Source organism: Alosa sapidissima, chromosome 6, assembly GCF_018492685.1.
Source record: "Alosa sapidissima isolate fAloSap1 chromosome 6, fAloSap1.pri, whole genome shotgun sequence".
NCBI lineage: Eukaryota > Metazoa > Chordata > Actinopteri > Clupeiformes > Clupeidae > Alosa > Alosa sapidissima.
Window position 1 is genome coordinate 20,082,340 of NC_055962.1, and position 25,000 is coordinate 20,107,339.

At 47.3% G+C, this 25,000-nt stretch overlaps 1 protein-coding gene across 2 annotated transcripts in view; it reads left to right on the plus strand.

Moving 5' to 3' along the window:
- msra (methionine sulfoxide reductase A) overlaps window positions 1-25,000 on the plus strand; it is an 83,754-nt gene that overhangs the window by 51,057 nt on the left and 7,697 nt on the right. The window contains exons 4-6 of one of the 2 annotated variants that reach the window (XM_042096211.1): window positions 3,753-3,857; window positions 5,812-5,918; window positions 24,540-24,772. In XM_042096211.1, coding sequence (XP_041952145.1) covers window positions 3,753-3,857; window positions 5,812-5,918; window positions 24,540-24,758 — 431 coding nt within the window. In that variant the 3' untranslated portion in view covers window positions 24,759-24,772. The remainder of the gene's footprint in view (window positions 1-3,752; window positions 3,858-5,811; window positions 5,919-24,539; window positions 24,773-25,000) is intronic. The other variant, XM_042096213.1, reaches the window with a different exon arrangement.

Here is a 25,000-nt window from a genome sequence, read left to right on the forward strand (position 1 = left end):
TCACAAAATATTGAAGTACTGGAAAAAACATGACAGAACGATAGAGGCTCTATCTGAAATGGAAGACACCTGCCTGCTTTTGCTACAGAGAATATTTCTACCTTCAAACTAATTAATCAGTTACCTTTGCAGACACCAAGGTACATACTGCGTTTTTGGACGGCATACCAAAGTAGTAAAGTAGAACACTCTTGCCAAGATACCAACTGCTTACTCCATAATTGAAATACAACTGTGGGCTTTGAAGCAAGTAGAGATTCTTGTATGCTGCCTTCAAAACCACATCTTAGAAGGCAGCATTTTATACAATTATCCGATTCAGAGATGATATGATTTTATGCCGTTGAAAGCTCCCTTAGACAGCAACACCAACAGCCAACTAAAATGAAAAAAAAAAAACCCCTAGCCAAATAAAAACCTCAGAGACAGATGAAGACACAATATGAGAGCCCACGTTATTCCTCAAGAATAAAAACACATCACAGCTGGAACCCGCCGAGGACATGCTTTAGGTTCAGCGGGTTCAAGCCTGTTTCCATGGCGCCTCGCACAGCCCACCGCCTCCACATGGGGCTTTAGAATATCAGACGTGCAGCACACACTGAAGGTGTGGAGAAGAAAGGAGAGGAGAGGGGAGGAGAGGAGAGGAGGAGGAGGAGAAGTGATAAGAGGACATGAGGGGAGAAGAGAAGAGGAGAGGAGAGGAGGAGAAGCCGCTTGAAAATGGAGGGCGAGGTGTCACTGAGTCCATGGGTGCTAAAAGAAAGCTACTTAGATGAATAACACACACACACACACACACACACACACACACACACACACACACACGCATCCTACACAACTCACATACACCCCAAACACAAGCTCACACATCCGTCATGTGCCATGTATGCACGCATCCACACATACACACACACACACACATAAACACTCACACACACACTGCACTGAGTTCATGGCTGCCAAAAAAAAGCCAATTAAATACACACACACACACACACACACACACACACACACACACACACACACACACAGACGCACAACTGAGGCCATTGCCAAACAGTATGATACACACACACACACACACACACACATACACACACACACACCATTGAATCCAAGGCTGCCAACACAGCCATCCCCCATCCACTCCCTGCCCCCCTGTGAGATTGTTCTGTGGGGGAGGAGTGGACGAGCGACGCCTCGGTTCAGATGCCCTTCAGAGAGAGAGAACGAGAGAGAGACGGAGGAAAAGAAGGATGGAGAGCTTTAAAAGAGTGAGAAAAATACAGATATAGAAAGAGAGGGTAAGTGAAAGAGATACAAAGAGCCTGAGAAACATAGAGAGAGAGAGAGAGAGAGAGAGATGGGGGGGTTGGAGGGATGGTAAGATAGATTGCATGGGCATTATCAAGAGGCTAAGAGTGAGGGAGAGATGAAAAGAGGAAGAGGTTGTAAAGGTCATTTGGGATAAAGAGAGAACTTCCCGTTTGATGATGGATAACAATATTATATTTGTGCCCTGCCTGCCTTGATAGCATCAGGACTGCATAGACAGCTGCAGTGTGAAGGATTGGTGAGGAAGAGGATGGTATCCAGTGTGAGGAAGAGGATGGTATCCAGTGTGAGGGAGAGGATGGTATCTAGTGATGAGGGAGAGGATGGTATCGAGTGATGAGGAAGATGATGGTATCCAGTGTGAGGGAGAGGATGGTATCTAGTGATGAGGGAGAGGATGGTATCGAGTGATGAGGAAGATGATGGTATCCAGTGTGAGGGAGAGGATGGTATCCAGTGATGAGGAACATGCACGTCTGTTTGTACCTTGGTGTTGATAACTAGTGAATATCCCCATCTCCATCTTACATAGGTCTGACCTCCTCAGGAGTGGCTATTTAATACAGTCCGTCTTCCTTAAATTAAGCATGGTCATCACAAACCAGTGTAATAATAACCTCACTGGCTGGTTATTATTACTTTTTTAATATCACAGCAGTATAAAGATCTGTGGTTGATAACTGAGGATGAGTGTGCGTGTGCGTGTGTGTATATTGTATTGTGTGTGTGTGTGTGTGTGTATGTTGTGTGTGTGTATGTTGTATGTGTATTTGTGTGTGTGTGTGTGTGTGTGTGTGTGTGTGTGTGTGTGAAGTATGACTGATTGGTGAATTCACATATTCACACTCACGCACATTCAATCAGACCTGCTCAATCGCTTGTTCACACCCTCACATACAATCAGACATGCTCAATCACTCGGGCACGTCATCCTCCACGTACACACACGAGTCTCCATCCACACACACTCAGATATTCCTTGACACAACGTAAAGATGGCCGCCATTCTCCGGCCAATCAGATGGACTGGACGCAGTTGCAGGCTGATTGGAGTGGTGCTCTTCGGTCTGGCCTCCAGCATTACCGGTCACCCCAGGAGCCTGACCACCGCATAGCAAGAGGGAATACAGGATACATTGAGGAGAATTCAACACCAGAGTGAATTACGGCTACCGCACTCAGTTGCGTGCGTTGCAGTGCTGGGGACGCATCCCGTTCACTTTACATGGGTTGACGTCATCCGTTGCCGAACTGAATTGTGGGTCCGTTGCGTCGCGTTGCTCCCGTCGCTCGCGTTGAGAAGTTCAGCTGTTGCTGCACCGACGGACGGCACCAGCCAATCAAATTACAAACAAGTGAACAACAGACGGCACCAGAAAATCAAATTACGGTTATAAATAAGGAGGGAAATGAAGACTAAACACAAGCTGTGAAGTGCAATCAAATCTTTATTGGTGCTCAGGCAGTCAAAACAGCCTTTAGGCTTTAGGCGTTCGGACCTCAGCGGTTGTTTTTCTTAGACGGTCTGTTTGGGAGAGGCTCTTTACACATTACCCAACTCTGCTGGGCAATTGCCCCCCAACCTCCACTCACACACATGCAGACACACCACACACACACACACACACACACACCACACACATGCACAGGTGTATGTGTGCTGGTGTGTATCTCCCATCAGCCCCTGTGTCTGTGTCCCACTGCAGACTCTGTGGCTGCAGTGACTCACACTTGGAGCCTCTGTGCCGCTGGCCTGCAGTGGCCAGTGGTGGTGGTGGTGTCCTCCTCCCTGCCCTCTCCCCTGATGAGAGCAGACAGACGTTACTTCCAGTGACTGGGCAGAGGGCATGAGGGGAGTCGGGACATGGGCGGGCGGGCGGGGGGTGGGGGGGGACTGCGCCGGGGAGAGAAATTGGAGCGGTTGGGCACTCACCTCCAGTGTGTGTGCATGAGTTTGTGTGTGTGTGTGTGTGTGTGTGTGTGCATGAGTTTGTGTGTGTGTGTGTGTGTGTACATGAGTTTATGTGTGCGTGTGTGTGTGTGTGTGAGTGTGTGTGTGTGTGTGTGTGTGTGTGAATCAATCCATATGACGTGTGTGTGTGTCTGGGTTGTGGGGAGGTTAGCGAGGCAGAGCGTGCTGAGGTCATGGGTGTATTGTGGTGGTGACCTCACACTCTGAAACCCTCGCTTGACTGAATAGCCCGGGCATGTGACCTCTGTTTGAACCGCAGCTTCTACATTTGGATCAGACTCATTTCCCCCTACTTACTCACTTTGCCTCCTACTGTCAGAATTCTTTGAATTATGTCCTTATAACATTTAGTCATGATCTCTCTCTCTCTCTCTGTCTCTCTCTCTCTCTCTCTCTCTCTCGCTCTCGCTCTGTCTCTCTCTCTCTCCTTTCTCTTTCCCAGGTAAAACTGGCCATACTGAAGTGGTGCGGGTGGTCTTCCATCCAGAGAACATCACTTTTGGGAATCTACTGAAGGTCTTCTGGGAAAGCCATGACCCCACTCAAGGTTAACACTGCAACAGGCACACACACACACACACACACACACACTTACACATACATTATTCACATTAGACCAAAAAACAAAACTAGAAGCAAAGTATTGTCCTTGTCATGTGCATAAAGAGTTGGTCCGCATGTTCAGTGGCCCCAGTGTTGCTCTACAAAGCTTGCGGGCCTGCATCACTCTTGGTCTCTTTCTCTCTCTCTCTCTCTCTCTCTCTCTCTCTCTCTCTCTGTCTCTCTCTCTCTGTCCATCCCTGCTCTGTCCATCCTCTAGGGCGATTGATTATGGCCGGGCAATAATGAGCAGCGCCATTTGGAGTGGCGCAATTAGGCCGCCAGAAGCTCCACTTCATGCTCAGCATCGGCTAAAGAGCCAATCAGAGACAGCCATCCGGGTGCTTATAATCAGGCTTTAACTGCAACCCCCCCCCACCTCCCCCCAAGCTCAACCCCCAATGCAACCTCACATGGGCGACATGTGACCAAAGCCTGATTAGCTGCTGACCAAAGCCCAAAGTTTCAGACCAAGAGTGAGAATGACGGCTGGACACATGCACAAGTAACCCTTGGAAACCCAGCTGCTAACTGCGTCCTGGAATTCTAAATAATTTACAGTTACTCCTTGTTGCAAAGGGAGGTGTTAGATTACCAACCTTTTAATCAGTCTATTGAGACCACATACTAGCTCTGACAAAACCATTCCACTTCTGTGACCTTAAAAGAAAGGCGTTACAACCGCATATGCTAACATATGCCGCACATGCTCCCTGGGATCATGGTGAATGCCCTTTAACAATGCCACAAAGCGACCTTTGGTGTAGTGCTAATAATGGATAATCCATGTTGGATGTTTTAATGTTCATCTATAATACAGAACCATCCCATCTTTTTTCTTTATATGCTTAATGTCACACGCGCAAGTTTAATATTTTAAGAAGTCAGACTTCGCACTACAACTTCTAATTTGCAGCTCTCAACTTGGGCTGCACTTAGTACACTCTTCCACCTTTCCAAGGTTAAAGCCATTTTACATATGAAAGGGTGTGTTTTTAGAAGGGATAATATGGTATGATGTCTTATAGTACCTGTCAACCTTCGTGATTATGTGCATGAATTATGGTGGTACGGAGCACGGGTAGGTAGGAGAAAATAGAATCGACAGGCTTCAGTCTTCTTTCACTACCACGGAAAAACAATTATGCCCGAGGAAGCCTCGAAATCAGTTTCTATATCCAGATCAGGGTGAACGGCGCTTTGATGAAAATTACACCATCGCTTAGTCTTAAGGTAGTTATGCATCGGGGGCAATCAGGATTCATTTCTCCATGCCCTCTCCGATCTTCAAAAGAAAGAGCTCTAATCTTCGGTTGGTGAAAGATTGTGGCCAGACTGGAACGAGTTTGCGAGAAAACTTCTTGATTGTCAGCTATTATTTTTTCAAAAAAGGGACATTCACATCATGGACTAAACAAAATGACAAATCTTTCTGCTGAAGTTGCCTGAAAACGACTTGTCATTTTCTACATATTTACTTCTTCACACTTCCTACTTGCTCATACTTGTTTTAATAGCTTGATGGTGTTTTGGGCCCCACCGTCGACTTCAAGGCATCGCTGCCTTGTCTAACCTAGCCCTGACCCTAACCCTAACCCTAAACCTAGCCCTGACCCTAATCCTGACCCTAAACCTAGCCCTGACCCTAACCCTAAACCTAGCCCGAACCCTAAACCTAGCCCTGACCCTAACCCTGACCCTAAACCTAGCCCGAACCCTAAACCTAGCCCTGACCCTAACCCTGACCCTAAACCTAGTGCCTTCCAGGCAGCGCTGCCTTGAAGTCGACGGTTTGGGCCCAAAAGACCATGTATCGCTTTGATACGTCACATGTTGTTTTTAGATTCGTATCAGTTTGTTCATTGTTCATGTCCTCCTCTCCACTCCTCCTATCCTTGTAGGCATGCGGCAGGGTAACGACGTGGGCACCACCTACCGCTCAGCCATCTACACCTACACCCCTGAGCAGCTCCAGGAAGCCCAGGCCTCCAAAGACCAGTACCAGAAAGTAAGAAGAACCCCCCCCCCCCCCCCCCATCACACTAAGGATGATCCCCCAAAAACATCACACTATGGACGTAGTTGAGTTGCCAATGGCTGAGTAACTGATGTGTATGTGTGTGTTGAGTTGCCAATGAGTGAGTGATGTGTACGGTGTGTGTTCAGTTGCCGATGGCTGAGTAACTGATGTGTACGGTGTGTGTTGAGTTGCCGATAAGTGAGTAACTGATGTGTATGTGTGTGTTGAGTAGCCGATGGCTGAGTGAGTGATACGGTGTGTGTGTTGAGGACAGGAGTTTGGGGAGCTGAGATGTAGGCACGGTATGGAGCAGTGAGGCATGCAGCAGTGCGGTGGTGGCCTCTGTGTATGTGTGTGTGTGTGTGTGTGTGTTTGTGCATGTAGGTGTGTGTGTGTGTGTGTGTGTGTGTGAGTGTGTGTCAGCTGTGTTATGTGTTATGCATTATGCATGTGAGCTTAAACGAGTGCGACGGTGGACAAGGAGAGCCTGAGAACACACACACTGTGTGAGGGAGAAAAAGAGGGGGTGCTTCCTCCCTCTCTCTGTCTCTCTCTCTCTCTTTCTCAGTTCAAGGAAAATTATTGGTATGACAAAAGCCCATTTTGGCGTTGCCAAAACACAGATTAAATGTAGAATGCAGCATAGAGATAATGGGAATTTTTAAATTCAGGAGCTAGCAACTGTGTGTGTGTATGTGTGTGCGCGTGTGCATGCGTGCGTGTGTGTGTGTGTGTTTGTTTGCAGAGAGTTCATCTGTGCTGTGTGTGTATCTCTTATTCAGTGTCCTTGGTATGCTGCCTCTGGCTTCCTTCCCCTTCCTCTTTCTCTCTCCTCTCTCTCCCTCTCTCTCTCCTTCTCCCTCTCTCTCTCCTCTCCCTCTCCTTCTCTCTCTCTCCCTCCCTCTCTCTCCTCTCTCCTCTCTCCCTCCCTCTCTCCTCTCTCCCTCCCTCTCTCTGCTGCAATGTAATGTAGTGAGTGGTGCTGACCGACTGAATGCAGTGCATCACATGCAGAGGAACCCCACCCTACCTGAGTGAAGCTCTTCCCGTAGAACAATAGAATTAGCCAAAGAGTTAAGAGCTAATGCTAGCCTCATACAGAGGAAAATGCATAGATGCTAAAAGAGGTCTAAACATACAGTTTAAAGAGGTCTCTCTCTCTTTGTCTCTCACTCTTTGTCTCTCTCTCTCTGTCTCTCACTCTTTGTCTCTCTCTCTCTGTCTCTCACTCTTTGTCTCTCTCTCTCTGTCTCTCACTCTTTGTCTCTCACTCTTTGTCTCTCTCTCTCTGTCTCTCACTCTTTGTCTCTCACTCTTTGTCTCTCTCTCTCTGTCTCTCACTCTCTGTCTCTCACTCTCTGTCTCTCTCTCTGTCTCTCACTCTTTGTCTCTCTCTCTCTGTCTCTCACTCTTTGTCTCTCACTCTTTGTCTCTCTCTCTCTGTCTCTCTCTCTTTGTCTCTCACTCTGTCTCTTTCGTATCCTCTCTTTGTGTCACTTATACATATACAGCATTTGTTTGCATTGCATTCGTATGTTCTTTATATTTTGATTTATTCCAGTCTGTTTGTCTTGCTCTTTACCAGTCCTCCTCCTTTGTCTCATTGTCTGCAAAATGTGTGTGTGTGTGTGTGTGTGTGTGTGTGTGTGTGTGTGTGTGTGTTGAAAAGTCTTACTGTTAGTTATTCATGCGATTATACCTTGAATGTTTAAGTTTGCCTTGCTGACTTCTGCCTGAATGGCATCCCAAAGCACTTTGGCCAGTGTGTGTGTATGTATGTGTGTGTGTGTTTTTGCGTGTCTATTGTGCTCTCTGTGCAGTGTTTTCTGCTCTTTGTGAGCCATGTTCACATATTGCAGGAGTTTCCAGGAATGGCTTTGCTTTGTGTGTTTGTGTGTCTTCTGTTGCCTTCGATTGAGAGTCTGAATCTGTGCACTGTGTCTCTGTGGAGAAACACCAAGCCGGCATTTATCTGTGTGTATGTGTGTGTATGTGTGTGTGTGCTGTCTTATTTTGGCTACCTCGGCGCTTCCATGCATCTGGTATCACGGCAACCGTTTCTGAAGGAATGAAAGGATCTCATCAAACACACACACACACACACACACACACACACAGACACACACACACTACCAATAACAATTAGCTGTGTGCAGAAAACCATTAAACAGAGGCATAGGCACATATGTTCCAAAATATACCCCCACACACAAGCACACTCACAGCATACAGAATAGCAGCAAACAGATTGCTCCTCTGCCTGTCCCCACATATTTCTGTATTAAATTTACTGACAATAAAATCTGACCCAGCCACCTCAACGATATGTGTAAATGAAAACAGCTCTAAACATGCCACGAGCCTCCAGAGCTTGTGTCAGCCGGGGGCTGGGGGGGCGGACTAGACCCCAGCACAGTGCACCATCGGCAGGGAGAGGGAGAGGCAGAGGCAGAGGCAGAGGTGGGGAGGCGATGCTTGGAGGATGTGAAGGTCCCCAGGAGTTTGGTGTGTGTGTGTGTGTGTGTGTGTGTGTGTGTGTGTGTGTGTGCTGGGTGGGTAGGTGGGTGAGGATTTTGGGGGGTGCAGGGGTGGCAGTTTTGGGAGGTAGGCAGGCGGGGGGGGAGGGGGGGGGGGTAACATATGGGTCAGATTTGTTCGTTCACGCCGGGCTGCCCCCAGCTGACGCCCACTCCCATCTGCACACCTCCTAATGCGCCTCCTAATGGCTGCCTAATAACGCCAGGGGTGCTCGGGGAGGCCCACCAAACGCTCTCTGGCTCTCTATCTCTCCGCTCTTTCTCTCTTCCCTTCCTCTCTCTCTCTATCTATCTATCTCTGCTCTTTCTCTCTTCCCACTACTGCTCTCTCTTCCCTTCCTCTCTCTCTCTCTCTATCTATCTCTGCTCTTTCTCTCTTCCCTTCCTCTCTCTCTCTCTCTCTATCTCTCTCTCTCTCTCTCTCTCTCTCTCTCTATCTCTGCTGTTTCTCTTTTCCCACTACTGCTCTCCCTTCCCTCTCTCTTTCTGTCTCTCCTTCTCTCTCTTCCCACAAACCACTCTCTCTTCCCTCTCTTCCCTTGCTCTCTCTCTATCTTTCTCCCCTCTCTCTCTTTCTCTCTCTCTCTCCTCCTCATGATCCCATCCCTTGTTCTCTCATTTCGCTCAACCTCTCCCTGTTCCACCTTTCTTCCTCTCCTCTCTCTCTCTCTCACTCTCTTCCTCTCTTCTCCTAACTGAAACACTGCTGGGTAAAGGCAGTCCTGTGCCTGGCGCACGTGCCTCTATGTGGAACGGTGGAGGAGGGCTGTTTGGGAATGCACATAATTTATGTTGCCTGTGAAGCGCCGCGCAGCCTCTCGGAGCCTGACTGCTGTGTGGCGTAGCTGCACCAGGAGATGGCCATGATTAAAACGGTTACACGCAGTGCTCAACTTTGAACTACGCAGGCAGAGCAGCACGCATGCCTGCACATTCATGCATGCCTGTGTGCCCCATGCAAACCACAATACAATAGAATATTATACACAATATAGCAGATTAGTATTATACACAATAGAATAGAATAGAATATATGCACTGTATGTTTATTTACACAGCAGAATATTCTATTATTATCAGATCTTTTGAGATTAGAGACTAGATTTTTGAGATTTGAAGTTCATTTGAATCAAATGTTCAGTAACTGCAGTAAATTAGTTTGGTGATTGTGTCCTTGTATAGCTTTAGAGTCATGTAGAACTAGATTCAGTCTGTGGATTTCCTCCCATTGTTTTGTCATTGAGTGGCAAATGGTGATCTATGTGTTATTGTGTGGCTGTTAGATTGTTGTAAATCCACTGTGGGTTGAAGTGCATTCAGATTGATTTGGGGACGTCTCCACCATGTAAAGATCCCCTCACTTATCCCTTATGTTTCTCTATCCTAGTTCCACTCATCTCCCCACCCTCTGTCCCCCTCCCTCATTTTCCTCTCTCTCTCTCTCTCTAACCCCCTCCTGCCCCTCTCTCTCTCGTCATTCCTGTCCTCCTCGTCTTGCGTTCATCACATCCTGTCTTCCTCTCTTCCACCCTCCTTTTTCCCTCCTCCTCCCCCTCATCTTCTCTCTGCCCCCCCTCTTTCCCCTATCCTCTCCTCTCCTTTCCTCTCCCCTCCTCTCCTCTCCTCTCCCCTCCTCTCCCCTCCCCTCCTCTCCCCTCCTCTCCCCTCCCCTCCTCTCCCCTCTTCCGCCGTATCAAGTTCTCTCTCTGCGCTCTCTCATGTCTCTGTTCTCAGCAGTGCAGGCCAGACAGGCTTCACATGAAATCAATATTCACACAAGTGGATAAACGACGACGGTGACTCACTGTATACATAATACACATTATATTACACATCCGTTACTAATGCCAATGTGTTGATCATTTCAGTGTGCTGGTTGTTATGTCATATTATTGGCAGCCATCATGCACTGCATTCATTCAATGCTAAAGCATGATGTTATTGTGTGTATGATTTGTCGACAGCTTTGTCTTTACATGTGTATGTATATATATATATATATACAGTATACAGAATCTATTTCTTAACAAAGGGGCAGCCGTGTCCTACTGGTTAGGGCTTCGGACGGAGGGTTGCCGGTTCGAACCCAGACGAGTAGGAATGGCTGAAGTGCCGTTGTAGCAGGCAGCTCACTGCGTCGGGATTAGTGTGTGCTTCACCTCACTGTGTGTTCACTGTGTGCTGAGTGTGTTTCACTAATTCACAGATTGGGATAAATGCAGAGACCAAATTTCCCTCACGGGATCAAAAGAGTATATATACAGTACTTATACTTATATACTATATATGTGCTTTGAATTTAGTCCAGTCGTTATGACATAGTTGTGCTCTACTGTAGGTATTGGAATACATTTGTCTTAGATCGGGGTCACATTCACTCGGTTCATGTTTGCTCCCATTAGATGGGCACTACAAGGTAATGATATTCATCAGCTTTGTCTAATGTTCAGGGTTCTCCTTAGCCTGGGTGCCATTCCGAACTTAGTCCCGCCCACAACATTTGAGGTCGGGAAGTTCGGTCTGGCATTGCTCCATTGGATTGCCATATGCCTAAGCTATTTCGTTGCTCTGATTGGTTAGGTCTATCCAATTGAGTGCAGAGGGATTCCCCCCCTGTATCGGTTGAAACACGCCCCATAATTATGTCCCAATGGAGCAGTATCAGACTCATATTCTGACTAGAATTGAGTATGACTACGTCAGGCTAGGTTCTCCTCAGTCTCAGGATTCTCCAAATCTATGACTTTTGGACATGCTTTAAGCGTCTTAAAAGTGGAATTTGGTAGAATGCTTCCAAACAAACACACTCCCAACCTTCAGACATCTCCCTACTGTCCGTCCTGTTTCGTACATATGGCCTTGGTGAGGATTAGGGTTGGGCACCGAAACACGGTTCTAATATGGCACTGGTGCCGACGCAAACGGTAGGGGAGAGTGGGGACAGTTGCAACACTTTTTGCATTTGGCTCTGTTACTCAGAGACGTTTTGGATTAGACAAACCAATTTTAATACAATACACTTACATCTATGCAACTGGCTACTGGACTTCCTCTGTCAGAGGCCCCAAGTAGTACGTGTTGGCAACAATACCTCAAGCAGCATCACACTGAGCACAGGGGCCCCCCAAGGCTGCGTGCTCAGTCCGCTGCTCTTCACCCTGCTGACGCATGACTGCACTGCAACCTACAGCAACAATCAAATAGTGAAATTTGCTGACGACACAACTCTGGTGGGTCTCATCACCAAGGGCGACGAGACTCAATACAGGTTGGAGGTCGACCATCTGACCACGTGGTGCAGGGACAACAACCTCCTGCTGAACGTCAGCAAGACCAAAGAGATTGTTGTTGACTTCCGGAGAGGTCACACCCAACACCTGCCACTGACCATCGACGGTGCTGTGGTGGAGAGAGCGAGCAGCACCAAATTCCTGGGGGTTCACATCAGTGAAGACCTCTCCTGGACCACCAACACTGCATCACTGGCGAAGAGAGCTCAGCGCCGCCTGTACTTCCTGCGGAAACTCAGGCGAGCAAGTGCTCCACCAGCCATCATGACCACATTCTACCGAGGCACCATTGAGAGCATCCTCTCCAGCTGTATCGCTGTGTGGGGCGGAAGCTGCACTGAATACAACAGGAAAGCCCTGCAGCGCATAGTGAACACAGCTGGAAGGATTATTGGTGCTTCACTCCCCTCCCTGAAGGACATTTACACCACCCACCTCACCCGCAAGGCGACCAAGATTGTGAGTGATGCAAGTCACCCCGCTCACAATCTGTTTGATCTACTGCCCTCTGGGAAGAGGTACAGAAGCCTGCGCTCCCGCACTACCAGACTCACCAACAGCTTCATACACCAAGCTGTAAGGATGCTGAACTCTCTCCCTCCTCTCCCCCCTCCACCCTCAGCTACATAACATCCTGGACATTGGACCCAAAATGGCCGCCTGCACTACTCCACTTGCACACTTGTACACTTTACAACTTGGTGTTGTTATCCTGAAAACACAACACTTCTGCTGCTCTTACATAACTTGCACCACTATGCCACTTTCTTTCTTACTTAGGTCAAACAGAACTACCCAAGCCTTTTATTGGCCTGACTTTGCACTAGTATTTTATTGACTGTCTATGCACAATTTCAACCAAATTTTGCTGCTCTTATTTTTTCATTATTATATGTGCCCTCTTATTTACTTATTTACTTACTTTTTTGTTTACTTGAATGTTATGTTTGTCTGTGGACCTAAATTGGCAAAATATGTCTTGTCTTCACCGTGGGATAGTGAGAAACGTAATTTCGATCTCTTTGTATGTCTGGAACATGTGAAGAAATTGACAATAAAGCTGACTTTGACTTTGACTTTCTGTTAATAGTCTAAACCATTTAAAGATAATTACAGAATCTACATTTTTCACAATTTGCATTTGAATGTAAGGAGTCAGATGTTGCAACTGACCCCGGGCCCGGGGACAATTGCAACATTGTTTGGGGATGGTTGCAACATGTTAAAAATACAATATATTACAATATATGTCAGTACAGCAAAATGATTATTTTTGTATGTAAATACAAGTTATGTAAGTTATAATAATATTAGAGTGTTATTTATTCACCAGCTTTGATTAGGTGACAATTATAGAGTTGTCTAGATGAGTAGGCCTTATGTGCAGATCAGTGGCGATTGCTGCTCTTTGGAACAGGGGAAGCTCTGATAAAAATGGTAAATTATTAAATTAATATTATTAAGGTGCTATATTGTTCTTTGAGGGCAAAAAACAGTAGGCTATAGAGTTGGCATGGCATGTAGCCTACACCGTTATATAGCGCGCTACCTAATTTAGCCTAAATACACAACTGGTTTTATTTACAGTATGCTATTTACAAAGACAAATAGAAACCGACTGTATTGCTCCCAAATTATGAGAATTTGAGATGTAACTTGCCTTGTCTCTCGACTTCACCTGCCAACACTAACGTTAACGCATCCCTGCCTTGAACTGCCGGATACGAGGCATCACTGCATGTCATGCGCCATCTCTAACGTCTTGCTCTGATAGCAGCACATCCAGATACAGTTAGCTAACATAAACACTGGATGTATAAACCAGAGGGATGCACCACATAGGCGAGAGAGAGGACAGTGTTGCGTGAGCCCAAGTAGCTTTAAAGCGATATCACGAGCTCCTGTCAAAATCTAGCAGTGGGCCTAACTACACACAAGCAAAAGGCTATGAAACAACATCAACAGTATAGCCTACGTTACACAATATCCTCGCTAATGCGCTAACTGGCATTTATTTGAAATGTTATCAGCAAAGTCGTAGGTGAAAACTTTATTTCACGGTGTGTTCTAAACAACATAATGGCATGATATTAATCTTTCATGTGCATGAGGCCCGTATAGCATCACAATATGAAGATCATGTTAGCTGGCAAAAACATAAATATGTAGGTTACATACAGTACCTGATGTCACTGAGCTGTGAAAGAGGCTACGGAACCCTCTCTGTACGTTATCGCTAATTAAACTCAGCTGACTGGTGTTAGCGCATAGACATAGTTGCTGTTAAAATGCCTACTAGCGCTGGGAATCTAAACACTTCAACACTGACATGTAGCCTAACATGTTCAAAACTATTGCGTGTTATGGGGGAAGACATGAAATTTCTTGAAGTATTTGGGAACACACTGAATTAACTGGAAAGTAGTCCCTGTTAGAATAGCTTGCTTGCAAATGCCGTTGTCCATGACTGGCAGTTCTATGGCAAGCGGTTTTAACATACCTTATGGCAAACTGCCTACACTGGGTAAACTTGAAAGCAGAACTTACTTGTGTGTGCATCCATGGCAAGCTGTTTTAACATTTAAATGTATTATGCGTAGGAGCAATGAGATATTGATAGTAAATTGAATATAACAGTTCAATTTCATGTTCAAATTTGTCTTATCAATAAAAAAAAGCAATTCATGCTTTAGACCATTTTATCGTAAAAACAAAGTACCGGTTCAAGCACCGTTTCGGCACCGGCACCGTTTTAAAAGTATCGATTTAGCACCAGTATCGGATAAAAACCCAAATGATACCCAACCCTAGTGAGGATACATGCTTCGCCGATCACAGATCTTAGATCAGTTCAACAGAGAAGAGTTTCCCTCGTGAATATCTACAGGAGGAATGTAGAAATAGTACTTTCGAAACAGCATTGCTGAATTCACCTTGAATTGACTTTGCCTCATAGACTGAATATGCATGGGGCTATATGGCCTCACGTGAGCACAATCTGTGAGCTGAACACACACACACACACACACACACAGTTTAGTTGGGTGTATCGATCTGCCTCTTTGCTACCTGATATCCAACATGTTAGATCCCCCCCTTTGCCTTGAGTTTATGTTCCGTTCCATTGAAAATCCGCGCTAGGGATTAAATCACGCTGTGCCAATTTTGTCACTGTGTCTCACATGGGGAGGATATCACACTGGCATTGCTGGGAAGACTGAATCACACTCTTTGCATTCAGATGGCAGTTTGGGTGGACGCCATTTCATTGTGTACGGCGTCTGAAATAAACACACATAAAAAGGTGCCTGTCAGATTAGGGATGGGTCTTTGAGGGAATGCTTTAGGTAAACTCAATGGTGTGAGATTAGGAAAAGCCAGTGAGTGTGTGTGTGTGTGTGTGTGTGTGTGTGCGCGTGTGTGTGCGCGTGTGCGTGTGCGTGTGCGTGTGCGTGTGTGTGTGCGTGTGTGTGTGTGTGTGTGTGTGTGTGTGTGTGTGTGTGCGCGCGCGTGCGCGTGCGCGTGCGCGTGCGCGTGTGCGCGAGTCAATCCATATAACGTGTGTGTGTGAGCTGGTGACTGTGGGCAGTCCTGTGTGACTGGACAAAGCCCAAAGCAGCTTACAGCCCCCTTCTCACTGTAATGTGTACAATATATACAATATACAATACACACTCACACATACACAAACATACACAAACATACACACACGCACACACGCGCACACACACGCACACACGCATGCACACACAAATGCACACAACACACACACACACACACACACACGTACACACACACACACATGCATGCTTACACACATTTTGACAAACCCGTACACTCACTCTCAGATAGCACTCAAGTACACAAATACACAAATATATACACACACACCCTCACACACATGCACACACACACGTACACACACACACACACACACACACACAAATAAATGTATGCACGTACACATGTGCATCCAAACACGTCTCATGCACACTCTCCCAATGCAATGTATGTGCAGGCATATTAGGAAAAGAGTGCTCACTTCCTCCCTCTGCTGGTGGGTTTGTCCTCTTTGTCTCTATCTCTCCCACTCTTTCATTCTTCTCTCCATTGTCTGCCCCCCCCCCCCCCCCCCTCCCCCGGTGAGACATCTGCGCCTCGCTGAGCACCGAGCTACCGCGGCAGCGGTGGCGGCGACAGCAGCAGTAGCAGCAGCAGCAGCAGCAGCAGCAGGCACCATGTCGCCATGGCAACAGGGGGAGGGCGCCCGCGCTGGCCCTGATTGGTCGGCGGCGAGCCGAAAATTCGGCCCCCCAAAAAAAGAGGGCAGGGGCGGGGGGTGGGTGCGGAGGGAGGAGGCACGGTAATCGGGGGTGGGGTGGGGTGGGGGGGGGGGTTAGGGTCAGAGGTCCTGTGTGTGTCGGGGGGGTTGGGGGAGGTCGTCTGGCTGACGTTTTTAATCAGCTGTTCAGGCAACCCCCCCACCCCCCACCATCCCCCATCCAACGGGGGGGACTGGGCCTCTCCTCTCCTCCTCGACACCGCCCCCCCCTCCCCCACGCATAACCAAATGAAGGCCAGAAGGCAAGGGGTTAATAAAGAAAGCTGCGACTAACAGCTGGGAACATTATGAGTTAAGGGGTGCATGGGAGTGTGTGTTGAAGTGATTTGAGTGTGTGTGGGTGTCTGTGTGTGAGTGTGTGTGTGTGTGACAAGAGAGAGAGACAGAGAATAACATTTGCTAAATTAACCTTACATTTTTCAGTAGCCATAGGTGTGTAGATTTTAAAAAAAAAAACTGGTTTGGTTCTTAACGGGATCATTTACTGCCTGAAATATCCGATTTTGTTTACCATGCTCGGAGTTCTAGTGCTGGCCTGATGGGTCGCCTATTTATGCCGTTTCAATGGCACATGAACGGTTAGACCGAGAATTCTCGTCATGAAATTAAAATTCCACTGGAGCTCCAAGCAGATGTGTACACGCAGCCTTGCTACACCGTTTACAGCTCTTCGAGTCACGCTAATTTAGATACACCTATGGTGTGGGTGCTTGCGTTTCTTTAGGAATCCGCCGTCTTGGTTTGTATAGAAATGGATATTAAGTGACACATACATGCAAGACGGCGGAAATACGGGACCGACGGTACTAGGGGGAGTTCCGATAGTTACAGTAGTATATATTTTATTTACTTTGGTTGTTCAGTTATGTGTGTGTGTGTTTTTGTTTGTATGTTTGTGTGTATGTGTGTGTGTGAGAGAGAGTGATTGGGATGATTTTCACATAAAGTTTAAGAAGGATAGACTCTTCAGTATAGAGAGGGGTGGTTATGTGTGTGTGTGTGTGTGTGTGTGTGTGTGTGTGTGTTTATGAGGGGTCGCCCCCAGCAGGAACGTGTCTAGTCAAAGTGAAAGGTCAGTGTCTGCTGTCTCTTTGTTGTCTGCTGGGTTGGGGGTTTCCCTCTCTCGAGTGTCTTCTGTGAAGAAAAGGACTGAGCGTGTGTGTGTGTGTGTGTGTGTGTGTGTGTGTGTGTGTGTGTGTGTCTGTCTTTGTGAAGGTTTTATCTTGCTAGATGCATTTTGCTGTACACACACACTGAAACATGTGAGCACGCGCACTTCTGCACACACAAACACCCACGCATACACATGCATGCGCGCTCACACACACACACACACGCACACACACACACTGCTGTGATGGGTATCAATATTGATGGTGTATGAGTGGTGAGCTGCTGCAACCCTGTGGGGAGTCCAGGTTTTCGGGGGGGGGGGGGGGGGGGGGAAGCGTACGCAGATGGACAGCGCAGGCTGGGGGGGGGATGCAGCGTCTGCTAAGCAGCCCAAATGTGTGCTCTACTGCAGGCTGTCTTTTTTATGGCTGACTGTGTGTGTGTGTGTGTTCCAGTGTAGTTGCATGCTTTGTGTGTGTGTGTGTGTGTGTGTGTTCCAGTGTAGTTGCATGCTTTGTGTGTGTGTTTGTGTGTGTGTGTGTGTGTTTGTTCCAGTGTAGTTACATGCTTTGTGTGTGTGTTTGTGTGTGTGTGTGTGTGTGTGTGTGTGTTCCAGTGTAGTTGCATGCTTTGTGTATGTGTGTGTGTGTTCCAGTGTAGTTGCATGCTTTGTGTATGTGTGTGTGTGTGTGTGTGTGTGTGTGTGTGTGTGTGTTCCAGTGTAGTTGCATGCTTTGTGTATGTGTGTGTGTGTGTGTGTGTGTGTGTTCCAGTGTAGTTGCATGCTTTGTGTATGTGTGTGTGTGTGTGTGTGTGTGTGTGTTTGTTGACATACCGTATTATGAGCACAAGTATTAACCATCATTAACCACCACACACACACACACACTTTTCTCTCTCTCTCTCTCTCTCACCTCTGATTGGCATGAGTTGGCATCAGTTGACCTGAACAGAGAAAAGGGCATAGGAGCAAAAGCTTAGTGAACCATAATAATGTACTGTGTGTGTGTGTTGTGTGTGTGTTGTGTGTGTGTGTGTGTGTGTGTGTGCAACAGCAGCTCGACACATGGAGTGCACATACACACACACACACACACACACACACACATACTGCACGGAGAAGGAAAGCGGAGATCACCCAGGGTTCAACCACAACAAATTTGTACCATATCGACTGAAAGAGCTGCCTGCTGAATAGCCAGGAAGTGGCCTGCATTCGAGATGGGACACTGTGTGTGTGTGTTAATTAACCTCACTGAGGACATCCTCAGGGTCAGATGGACACACACTCTGGGGTGAGCTCAAACCCACGGGCTTAAGTCAAAACAGCTCGCCATGCAGTAGACCTGTGACCTTAAGAGCTGATTTAGCTTAGTGTGGATCAATTACTGTGATAGCTTGATTCCTCCAGATGTGTATGTATTATTATGCAGTGGTAGAGCAGTGCGGTCATATAGCTTTTGTCAATGTTTTTTGTCCCCCCCTCCCCCAGCAATTTTTGTTTGTCGTGTCCCTGGAATTGTAGTAGGGATGAAGAGAAATTGAGAAGTGTGATTTTCTTTTTCCGCAGAGAAAAGATGGTGGGATGAGTAGCGGTCATATTATGTTCCATTATGTCATTTATTTTGACTTGTATTACAGTGGAGATCTGTTTTCGCCACTATGTGTTGTATAACCAGCCAGCTTCCTGTCTGTAGATTAAGCCTAGTCTTTTCTAGCTTTTTTCAATGGAGATTTTAGTGACGTTTTATTTTTCCTCTTATTGTTATTCTTATTATTCAATCATATTGGTCATTGAGGCCGACTGCCACTGGCCGATTCGACATGTCAAATCGGCCAAAATGAATGCCAACGGCGACTCCGACTAACGACGACACGGTACACACCAAACCGAGTCAAGTCACCATCTTCGCCCGACTGTCCGACGACGTCTAAAGGCCGATAATCGGGTTGGTGTGTCCGGGCCTTTAAAGAGGCCCTATGCAACAATTTTAGCAAAAATGACCTTAATTATGCAGGTTGAGAGTTGTTCTGATGGTTCTACAACACTTTTTGGGTCGTTTGGTGGGTGCTTCGTCTTCCCCTAGTGCATCTCTGCGGAAAAAACGAATATGCAACTTTCTGGTCGCGGTCCGAACACATCCGGATGTAACTCAGCGGAAATACTCGAAAATGTAGTCAGATTGTAGTTTCTAAGAAGACTGCAAAACAGACTCAGACTTGGCTTTGTTGCTGTTGAAATTGTAAGTAGCCTACCCTTTGGTGAACTTCGTTTTTGTAATGTGATTTGATAGTCTCTTGAACCATGTGTTTGCTCGACCGTTTTATTGTGAGCCCTATGTGTTTAGCTTGGTTTATTGATGGCTAGCTTGATAGCTAGTGGGGGTTTAGCGTAGCAGTCACTTGCTACCGAAGCTGCAGGGGGAGCTATGTCGTGAAAAATGCGAGCCCAAATCAGGCGAAAACCCAGAAACAGCGAAGGAATAACCAGACCTGCATAGGGCTTCTTTAATTGTTGTTTGGGAAACTACACCTCTCTGTTGTTAGCCCCTTTCTTCATTATTCAAGTACCAGCAGCTCATCAGACAAAACCAGACTCTACAAGACTGGAACACAATGTTACAACAGTGCTTGAGAAAAAACAAAGTTCTGAGAGGCTGAATTGAGGTAGCTGCTGACATTCTATTAAGCTCAATAAAGCTATGTGCAAGTTAGAGGAAGTCGTGTGGTAAAACTTTACTATTTACTTAGTGACTCCTTTTGAAGCAGCATTGGCCTTGTGGGATTTGTAGTATTTTGTGGAATTAGTGGTAGTATTTTGAGGAAGATAATTGAAAGCAAATAAGGCTTTTGTGACTAGGAGCACTGCAATGCAACTTGATGTAGAAATATTGTCAAACTGGCTCAGCATTAGAACTTTTACGTTGTAGATATAGTGGTTGATGCACTTGAGTTGGATGCCTAGACAATTGGATATTCCCAGTAAAAGAATGCCATTGAGCTGCTAAGCAGTGGACTCAAAGTGACTCTTATACTATCCACAAGGGGGCACTGTGAAGCATTTGGGTCAGCACAGGAAGCCAGCAGTACTCTCAACCAGCCTCTTCTTCCTTTCCTGTTATCTCTCCCTCCCTTCCTCTCTCTCACTCACTCACTCTGTTTCTCTCACTCACTTATCTGTTATTTTTGCACGTCTTCTCTTTCCTATTTCTATCTCTCTCTCTCTCTCGGGAGCTCAGGCAGCGCATGTTCCTATCTATTAGTGTCTCAATTAAGGCACTACCAAAGACAGCTTTTCCCCTCCGAGGCATCCACGCGAGCGCCTCACCTTGCCCAGCTGCCTTGAGCCAAATTCGGGGTGGTGTGGAGGGAGGAGGGGGGGGGGGGGTGTGGGTGGGAAGTCGCCGATGCTCCACCAATTACGCCAGGGCCGTCAATGTCCGCCAGACATCAGAATGCTTTTAATTAGGCAGAGCGTGACCACACCGCTTCTCTCGTTATCGTGGTGGTGGAGCTTGGTCTGAGCGAAAACTAGAGGGCCATAGTGTGTGTGTGTGTGTGTGTGTGTGTGTGTGTGTGTGTGTGTGTGTGTGTGTGTGTCTGTCAGGTAGGGACGTGTGGCAGTAATGCTTGAAAGAATGTGCTTTAAAAGATAGTTTGCATCTCTTGTTTGCTTGATGTTATTATGATGCTGTTTGTTGTGTGTTATTTAGAAGCTCTCTTGAAGGAACATGTGCCTTTTTTTGCACCCTTCTCCTTTTGTAGTCACCTGTCATTTTGTCATTTTTCCGGGTCTGATCCTTTTGTTGGTTTGCCAAGAGAAAAATGCTTTGCCTGCTGTCTGGAACAGGAAGTATGTTTCTTATTGCTTAGAGTTAGTTCAGTTTAGAACTGGAAGTATGTTTCTTATTGCTTAGAGTTAGTTGTGTTGTGGACTTGTTGGATCTTCTCCTTGTCAGTTTCATATAATAGCACACCTCAGCAGCCATTCTGCCACACACACCTGAAACTATTCACTGCTCAGAGCATGTCTGAAGACCGTGGCATTGCCAGTGCCTTGTACTTTTGCATCCTTGATCCCATCAGCTCCAGTCTGTAGCTAGAGCTCAGAAACGGAGGACGTAGGCATTTCTGGGACAGGTGTCAAGGTGTGTGACAGGCAGGGGTTAAAGTGGGGGAAGAATGCAGTTCTTCACCTCAGATAAATTAATAATAAATATATTCTTTCATACCAACGATATAGCACAATGATATTGTTAAAATAAATGGTTAGTTAATTTTTCGTGTGTACAGAGGTGACCAAGAAGCTAACAATTCTTGTCCAAAAAGTATTGCTACACCACGATACTCAATATATTGTCCAACGGTGAGTCATTTTTCCCTGTTGCAGGTGTGTGTGTGTGGGGTGTGTGTGTATGGGGGGGGGGGGGGGGGGGGGTGCTTGTCATGAGTGCCCTTGGTTCAATCGGTGTTGTGAAGGAGAGCAAGGTCTGACAGGGGGCAGGTGAGGGGCTGCCCGAGGAGCAAGGGCAACAGGGTGAGGGCAACGGGGCGACTGGACAGGACCCAGCTGGGGGGGGGGGGGGGGGGTGCTTGTCATGAGTGCCCTTGGTTCAATCGGTGTTGTGAAGGAGAGCAAGGTCTGACAGGGGGCAGGTGAGGGGCTGCCCGAGGAGCAAGGGCAACAGGGTGAGGGCAACGGGGCGACTGGACAGGACCCAGCTCTTTGATCTCAGAGCCATGGAGATGTGACATCCCAGAGTCAGACAGACAGACAGGCAGACAGGCAGACAAATAGGGGCAGCCGTGGCCCACTGGTTAGCACTCTGGACTTGTAACCGGAGGGTTGCCGGATCGAGCCCCGACCAGTGGGCCACGGCTGAAGTGCCCTTGAGCAAGGCACCTAACCCCTCACTGCTCCCCGAGCGCCGCCGTTGAAGCAGGCTAAACTGCGTCGTGTTTAGTGTGTGCTTCACCTCACTGTGTGTTCACTGTGTGCTGTTTCACTAATTCACCGATTGGGTTAAATGCAGAGACCAAATTTCCCTCACGACTATATAAATAGACATACAGGAAAATAGACAGACACACAGACAGATAGACCAACAGACAGACAGCGTGATGTTTTTGGGATGTGTTTGAGGTGGATGTTGGGATATTTGTGGAGATCAGGTGGAGGCAAGCTGGGGAGAGAGAGAGAGAAGAAGGGTGGGACTTGGGGGGAATCTAGGTCAGGACGGGGTTAATGCAATCTCACAATAAGTGTGTGTGTGTGTGTGTCTGTATTTGCGTGCTGTTCTTTATATGAGGTGCCGCTGTGCACATATGTTTTGTGTGTGAGTGTTTATTCATCTGAGTGTATTGGATGGTTACCTCAGCTGTGCAAAGTATCAGTGCTCACCTGTGCTGCTGGAACAGACGATGCCGTGTGTGTGTGTGTGTGTGTGTGTGTGTGTGTGTGAGTGACAGGAGGCCGAGGCCAGAGTAATTAGCTTTCGCCCTGTCTGCAGTCCGACTGCTCTGGATATTTCCTGACCAGCTTGCTAAAGCCTGGGTAGACACACATACACACACACATTTATGCACGTGCATACACACACACACACACACACACATAGAATCCTCCCACACAGCTCATGTACACACTCTGTTCAACCTGACACATCCCACACACATACACACACACACACATACACACACACACTCTCTCTCTCTGTAGTCCCCCTCCCCCATCTGTGGCCATTCTAAATGAAGTGGTGTTGCATGCTGCTCAGTGACTTCCTAATGTACCCGAGCAGTTGGTTTAGCAAACAGCGAGCTGCCAGCCATCTGCCAGCAAAAAGCTGCCTGCAAAATAGCTTCAGTAACCAACTTAACTTCCCTCTCTCTCTCTCTCTATCTCTCTCTCTCTCTTTCTCTCTCCCTCCATCTCAGTCATTTCTCTTTCTCTCATTTCCTCTCTGTTCTCGTATATTGTCTCTTCCATCCTTCTTTGTCACGTCTCTCCTCCTCCATCCTCTCCTCTGTTCATCCCTTTGTTTCTCTCCTCACCTGTCCTCCCCCCCACACACACACACACTCAGGCAACGCTGCGTTCATGGAGAAGAGAGAAGAGAGAAGAAAGAGAGTGGCCTTTGGATGCCACAGTGATGTTAACCTTTACTTTTCCATCAGCTTCCTGTCTATGTGTTAAGGGATTGTGTCTGTGTGTGTGTGTGTGTGTGTGTGTGTGTGTGTGTGCATGTGTGTGTGTGTGTGTGTGTTTCTGCCTTGGGAATGATTCACCTCATGACAAAAATACCGAGCATCTTTTACAGCGGTCCTCTGTGTGAATTGCTGTGTTCATCATCCTGCCCAAGTGTCTCCACGGAGTCATGAATTCCCTTTTGTGTGTGTGTCGGTGTGTGTTTGTGTGTGTGTGTGTGTGTGTGTGTGTGTGTGCGCTCGTGTGTTCGTATGTGTGTGTGTGTGTGTGTGTGTCAATGTGTCAATGTGTGTGTGTGTGTGTGTGTGTGTGTGTGTGTGTGTGTGTGTGTGTGTGTACGTGCGGTCCACACTGCGAACTGAGAGCATCTTTGTATCTAACGTGCAGGAAAGACACGCTTTGCTTCCTCACCTTGCCCTTGACCTTCACAGTTGGCTCACTCTCTTCTCCATCTCCTCATTCATCCATTCGTTTCTTCCTCTCCTCTTTCTTTTCCTCTTTCATCAGGCGTTCGGCTAGAGCAGTGGTGAGGACGCCATCTCTCCCATCTCCCCTCCTGTTGGCCTCAGCCTCTATAATCCTTTTCTGCAGGGAGTCTTAGCTTAGCCAGTCCCTCCATTGGCTGCCTTCTGCTCTTTTAGCACAATTAGGAGAAACAAGGACGAGAGAGAGAGAGAGAGAGAGAGAGAGGACGAGAGAGAGAGAGAGAGAGAGAGAGAGAGAGAGAGAGAGAGATGTAATGGAACACATTGCCCCCACACCAGCTTTGCTCTCCTGTCAATCAAGGCTGGAGATGTGAGAGGGAGGGGTTGCCATGTCAACTGGGAGTTTTTTTTTTTTTCTCCCCCTGCCTTCATCTTCCATCTTCTTCCTCTTCTTTGGAGTCAGTGTCAGATGGAGGCTGCCCATCCTATCTCCTTTCAACTATATCCCCTCTCCCTCTCTCTCTGTCTTTCTCTCTCTCTCTCTCTCACACACTCTCCCTCTCTCTCACAATCCCTCTGTATCTATCTCTTTTTTTCCATTTTCCGTTGCTGTTTATTTCTCTCTCCGTCCCTGACACCAGGCGTTTTTTTTTCTCTCTCCTATTTCTGTGTTGCCTTTTGCGATGGCTCCCGGGAGGGGGGGCCTGGACAAATGGTATGGAACAGATTTTTGGCAGCGCCACTTCCTCTCGGCCCTAAACATCATAATGGGCAGAGGCACGGCCGTGCCAGGGAAAGAAGCGGTGCCACCTTCCTCTCCGCTCCGCTCCGGGGCAATGCTGCCACCACAAGGACGGGTGCCAGCCAAACGGAAGAGCGGCGCCATGCTCGGAAGGCGAAGAAGGGAAATATATAACGAGTGCTGCTGATGTATGTGGGTATGGGTGTACGCATATGCACACACCCATAAAGCACGTGCTTATGCACACACACACATAGATGAGGGTGTGAACTTGAGCACACAACAAACAAACACACCTACACACACACACACACACAAATACACAGACAATGGCATTTTCCTCCTTTTTCTCCTTATGCCTCTGAAGGAACACGCCCTGGTTCGGTGCTGTTGGATCCCAGTGTCTATTTCAACAC